At 40.3% G+C, this 6,557-nt stretch overlaps 1 protein-coding gene across 1 annotated transcript in view; it reads left to right on the top strand.

Moving 5' to 3' along the window:
* The first annotated feature begins 2,899 nt into the window (after positions 1–2,899).
* slc22a3 (solute carrier family 22 member 3) overlaps positions 2,900–6,557 on the top strand; it is a 9,440-nt gene continuing 5,782 nt past the window's right edge. The window contains exon 1 of the mRNA XM_050062636.1: positions 2,900–5,815. Within this exon, the coding sequence (XP_049918593.1) occupies positions 5,417–5,815 (399 nt within the window). The 5' untranslated portion in view covers positions 2,900–5,416. The remainder of the gene's footprint in view (positions 5,816–6,557) is intronic.

Genomic DNA, 6,557 nt, shown 5'->3' with positions numbered 1-6,557 from the left:
GGAAAACATGCAAAAAAGTAAGAAATCAGGAAGGGGGCAAACACTTTTTCACACCACTGTATATATATATATATATATAAAAAAGCATAATTATAAGGCTACGAAAACCAAACGAATTTTATTTTATAGCGATTATACACTTATATAAACATATTAATGGGTAGAATATTCAGATTCAGATTCAGATTTGACAATAAACCATGCCAAATATTACACACTGGCCCTTTAAGCTACTCTCCTGACAGTTGTTTTTAAGGGTTTGGAGAAAATCATTAAACAGCAAACACAGTTTATTAATTTAATAAGGCAGTGCGTCTCATGCAGAGCAAATTATCCTTACTCAATGTGTACATTTTAAAGAGGTCTGGGGCAAAAATGTGATCAAAAGTAAATGACTCTCAAACTGGGGGGCCCAAAAGTGCAGCCAATGCTTAGGAATACTATGTCAAGTATTCAGGCGCTATTGCAACTATTGCAACTACTGTAATTAATCATCCTCTGGCCACCATGACAATTCATCCAACTGCTGTGGAGACATTTCATTAAAAACTCCAAGTGTCAATCTGCTGGTGGCACTAGAGGAAAAGTCAGAGGTTCACCAACGTCATTAGGATACAGTCTCTAGGGATCATGAACGTCTGTACCAAATTTCATGACAATCTGTCAAATAGTTGTTGAGATATTTCAGTCTGGACCAAAGGAACAGACTGGCTGACCAACCAATCAACTGACCAAACCAACCACTTGACCACTAGCATGGCTTATTTAGAAGAAAGATGAATATTTGGGGACAATGAGTTTCTGAAAGGTGCATTACTTTAAGCTATAGACTTTGTGCTACAGACGGAGCGCTTCGTGACAAATCTATTAATCCAGTTAATTAAACAAGCCACTAATACAAATTTAGGAAAAGACCGAAATGAGGGGAAAAAGTGAATTTCTTTCCCTGATTGGGAGAAGGGTAGTGTGGAAACAAAAGGAAGTAAAGGGGCCCATGGAGGTGTGTATGCTTGGCCTACATGGAAAGATACAGCGTTTTTGGACCAAAGAGTTCTGGGGACCCCCTAAGAAGAACTGCAACTCACTTGAGAACTACATACCTTCAAGGGTTTTTGTTCTGTTTGCATTTCCATCGCCAACAGGAACGCTAAGGTGACGGAAATCAACTATCACTGCAGTTCATTGTACTTTGCTTTGACGAGTCAAAGCAGGGTCTTAATTCCCTTGTTGCGTATATATGCTCAGTAACGCATGGACCTCACTGTCAGTCCATTGGTCTGTGCTTTCTAGGGATGGGCAATATGGCCCTAAATGTGCGCACGGCGAGAGAGGAGAGGGAGAGACGCCGTGCTGCTGCCAGAGGAGCCGCTGAATGAGTTCCCTCTGAGCGGTAAGTCACTAAAAGAGTCTGAGATGTCCGGGGCTGTTCATAAAACATTAAGGACGCCACAGTTTATTCCACACTACTGAGGCTGCCCCTCTTTTTGGGACCACCGCAGAGTCTACTATAATCTCGCTTTCAGCTATGCTTGTTGTTGCTGTGGGTAACAATATGACCTTAATATGTCAACAACTTAAAATATTGCGAGTATCACAATGTGAATTTTTGATATGATATTAAAAATTATACTGATATTTTCATGAACGAGATGATATAGCACAACTTCCATTTTTTTTCTTTCAAGCTGTTTTTCGTGTTTTGTGTTGGCGGCTGCTGGTGTTGCATTGGCTCATGTGTTTAGCCCATCAATGTACTCTAACATCACTCAAGGTTTCCTTTTATGCTGTGGGAGAAGCTAGTCTGAAACAGGAATTAATAAATAGTCCCTCAAAACAGCAATCTAAGGACCAATTTCATTCCTAGTTCCTGCAGTGTGGTCATAATAAAAAGAACGATCTTAGAACGATGAAAAAGTTTCTCCGGTCCACAGCCTGTTGTTTTGCATGATAAGCTTGCTGAGTTCATTAAAAGGTGACCAGTAAACTCAAGAGCAGAACAATTTGATCAACCCTGCATCTCTTCTTAGAAAAGTGGAACTGCTTTAACTGACCTAGCATCTTATTTCTGGCATTAGATAATCAGCAGAGATAGCACACATAGACAAACTCATTGAGCAGCAGATAGAAGACTTTGGGTCTTTCCAGAACAACACTGTTACACTTGTTTCATTTCTGTTCATCTGTTTTGCTTTTGTACTTGTCAGGGTTGTTTTACAAATGATGGTACGCTGCATGAATGAAAGTGCTTAGAGTTAGTGGGTACTATCTTATCAGTATAACATAAACCACCCTTATCTACATCCTGTATATGTTCTGAGATAGAAACTGCTTACATTGTCATTATGCTGCTTTACCAACCTCATTGACAGCATGTGAAGTATCTTATAAAATGTTTTGCTTGAAGCCTCAAACGTGATCTCAACCTGTCCTTGAGTGATACTTTGTGAGAGCAGATGTCATGACAGTGTCTCTGTATGAGGCCTTGGAATTGAGCCCAGATGTTTGAGGACAATCTGTGATCTTGATGATGAAACTAATGGGTCTTAAGCGGGAAATATTCTGGTTATGGGTCTATGTGCACTGACACATACACAAAATATGTCACACTGACTGAGGTAACCCAAAAACAACAAAAAGGCCAAGTTTCTCTGAAAACCACAGCAGAATGGTTGTCTAACTGTTATATCATAGGAAGAGACGAGGTCACTCCTGGTTTTTTAGTTTTTGTAAAAGGTGAACTCAGTGCCTTGGATTAAAGTGTGTCCTGCTTCTCTGAAATGCTGCATATTTGGTTAATGTTTATGTTGTGCTACATGCTGAGTACTGGGAATCCCACAGTATATACGTCGTCAGTGTTTCTCAAGCTACTCTGAGCATGTTAGAAGAGGTCAGCGAAAATTATAAAACAGCAACCATATTTATTAAATGAATTTAAGAAGGTGGTGGAACATGCAGAGCTGATTACGCTCATATTTTGCCTGTGAAGACTAAAATATTGTCCTGCTACTGATTTCTTACTCCTTCTGACTCCTTTTATTCTTGCTGTTATTTGAGCCATCTGGTTTGTGTTAATAATTACTAATCTGTAAACAACTAATTCAGGTGTCACTGCAAGTAGTGCACCTACTGTTACCCATGGGCTGCTGTACAAGTCTCCGACAGCATAAATGCTTCTGCTATTCTACATGCACTACTGTTTAACAGAACTTAACAATTAACGGTTCGCAGATAAGAATAAAAGTCACAGCCATGCTAGCTGGCTCTGTTAGGCTATACTTTGACACAGCTAAATGCTAATGTTATGCCTGTTTCACACTACATGACATTTTTGTCCATTCCAACAGTCACTGTGTCAGACAACGCGATAGTGAAGTCATAAAATCATGCCGTGACTTGGCCGACAGACATGACAGACTACACGATGGTCCACACCAACCATCCCCAGTCGTCTTTCACAATGTGCATGATGTCATCGGTTTGTTTTTATTATTTTTTACTATTATTTCAGTCACTGTGTCTGTTCATGTCCGAGCCGAAATGTTACTGTAGTAATGTAAAAAATGCCTGCAGATGGCAGGAGCAATAAGTTCCATAATTAATTGGCCCCCAAAAAATTAAAAAAAAACAAACAAAAAACAACATTTTAATGGAAAATTACAACTAACCAATAAAGGAATAATAAATAGGGCTACTCAAGGGTTAGAAAAGAGTCCCAGGACAAGGTTTAATTCCCATTTCTACACAGGTTAACGTTAGGAAAAAAGCAAAAGGTTAGGAGAGGGTGAGATATCCATAGCAACTAACTATTTCAAACTCCAAACATTTTAAAGTTAGGACAAAAGACGTGAAAGGGGGGTCTGAAACATATTAATATGCAGAGAAAGCCAAAGATATTTAAGGGACAGAGAGGGACAAATGTGGCGTCAGTCATCGTCTACTAAGACACACTACACGAGATGAAACGATGGATTACCGCATACAACACTCATAGTTGTTCACGATCCAAGCCACCACTGTACGACACTGCGTCGGGCTATAATCGGGCAGATATTGTGTAGTGTGTACCCAGCATTAACATGCTAACATGCACACAATGGCAATTTCAACATGCTGATGTTTAGCAGGTATAACTTTTAACATGAACGCCATCTTAGTATCACATTTCATGATGCTAGCATTCGCTAATTAGCACTAAACACAAACGTAGAGCTGAGGATTATCGGAGTTCACAGGTTCAAAGTACTGAACAAACTGACCTGATGATGGAACAAAAGAAAAAGTCACAAGATCATCATACTTCCTACATTTTATCCTGAGGGGAGCACAAATGTTGCTGTGTGTGTAGCTGTGCAAATTATAACTGTTGTCTGTCAGAAACAAAGGAGAGTAGAGCAATGTTGTTACAGTGCTGCAAAAGAATATGGGGAGGAGTTCAGGATGACTGGATGCATGGTCAACAAACTCTGAATTTCAAGTAAGGGTGCAGCGAATAATCGACAGTCAAAAATCAATGAGCAAATTAGTTGCCAATGACTTTAATTATTAATCAGCTGGTGACGTCATCAGCTATAATGTGAGTCACTGCCCGATAGCGATAGTGACACCGCTTACTGCGATGGCAACACCTTCATGACCAAAAATCCCCCAAATCTTGGGAGCATGATACAAACAAAGGTTGTGAGCTCTTACATTTGCAAAGCTGACCTTGTCTGGCATGGAAGGACATTAGTTATGCTGGAGCACCTGAAGGGGAGACACACTGGCTCTCTGGATGATAAAGACTTGTCTCGTAAGCTTGTTAGCTAGCTAGCTAATGGTAAAAGCCATAATTTGGAGGAATTAAACACCGGCTGCAACCCACATCAGTGGTCAAGTGTCCAATAGTTGTTGAGGCATTTCAGCCTGGACCAAAGTGGTGAACTGACTGACCGACCAAACCAACAACATGACCATCCCTAAGGGGAAGAAAACAAAGAATACCTGGGGAATAAGCGTGTCTGAAAGGTGCATTGGTTTAAACTTCAAACTTTGTGCTACAAATGGACTGCTTCGTAGCTTATGTATTAAATCAGGTAATTAAAAAAGCTCCTCATAAAAATAAGGGTCAAAAACTCTCTCTAGAGAGAAAGTGAATTTCTATCTATGACTGAAAGAAAGGTGGTAGGTCAACAAAAGGATGTAAAGGGGCCCCTTGAGTTGTGCATACATGGCCCATGAATCAGTTTTGCATGATAAGCTTGTTAAGTACCTTGAAAAGATAACCAGTAAACTCAAGAGTGAGGGGAAAAAAAGGACTGTCATCAACCCTTGTGCCCCACTCCACTCTTTAAAGACGCGTCTCTTCTTAGACATTCTCAGAGTGGAGCTGCTTTAACAGACCCAGCATCTTATTTCTGACACTAGATAACCACCAGAGATGGCAAATGTAGACGGACTCATTGAGCACATAGGAGACTTTGGGCCTTTCCAGAAGAAGATCGTTACACTTGGTTCATTTCCGTTGATACTTTTTGCTTTTGTACTCGTCGGGGCGGTTTTCTTAGGGTACACTCCAGATCATTGGTGTTGGAGTCCTGGCTCTGAGTTCCTCCGGGAGGAATGTGACTGGACAGAGGTCGAAGTGTGGGAAGTCACTGTTCCCCGCTCTGAACAGTCAGGATCCTTCAGCCGCTGTGAGAGGTTTGCAGTGGACTGGAGCAAAAGCCACAGCAAATGTAATGAACTTGACTGGATGCTGAGTTCTAATGTAACCCAATTGGCGCCGTGTGACAGCAGATGGGTGTTTGATAAAAGCCGCAGCACTATTGTCTCTGAGGTAGGTATATTTTCTTTTTACTTACAGTGTTAGAAATCTGAAGTATCAGGCTACACCACCATACTATAATGTCAATAGATAATTTACTAATTCTTACTAGTTATTTCTGCAAGGTTCTCTTTCTGGATTAATCTTTTTATCCTGTAAGTGATCACTGAAGAGAAAACTCAATGTGCCAAATAAATCAATGTAACATTCATGTTACAGCTAGAAACAACAAAAGCAAGCTGTGTTATGATGAGACATTTTAGAGAATTCCTCTCTCTGACAATAAATGCATTTCTTAAAGTTCTGCACTGCTGAAAAATGTAAACATTAACACTTAGTTAAAACTGTGTGGATTATTAACCCTATGGGCCCGAACGACGCATAGTGCGTCCAAATTCACACCTGTTCTTTATTGATTTTCTCCGCGACTGTGCGTCATAGCGAGAAGCCACACAGCGGAATTGTAGCTTTCCGACAAGAGAAGAACTCGTCGGTAATCCAATGTTTTCACAGCAAAAAAAAATGATAGTTACACTAAAATGATGTATAACAGAGCTTTCATACAGCTCTGCACACACATTACTCTTGGATGGATTACTCGCGAATGCAGGCTCGCACAGAAATGCCACGCATATCACATGAAAGTGCAGAAGCAGAGCTTTCCAGTGATACCACACACACCATTGTGCTGTCATCCCATCACACTATAAATACAGATTGATTGTCTACAAAATAAAAACCTGACGAATTTCTT

This window comes from Epinephelus moara, chromosome 14 (assembly GCF_006386435.1).
Source record: "Epinephelus moara isolate mb chromosome 14, YSFRI_EMoa_1.0, whole genome shotgun sequence".
In the NCBI taxonomy this organism is placed as follows: Eukaryota; Metazoa; Chordata; class Actinopteri; order Perciformes; family Serranidae; genus Epinephelus; species Epinephelus moara.
Note: the sequence above shows the minus strand (reverse complement) of the source record. Positions and strands in the feature narration are given on the sequence as shown.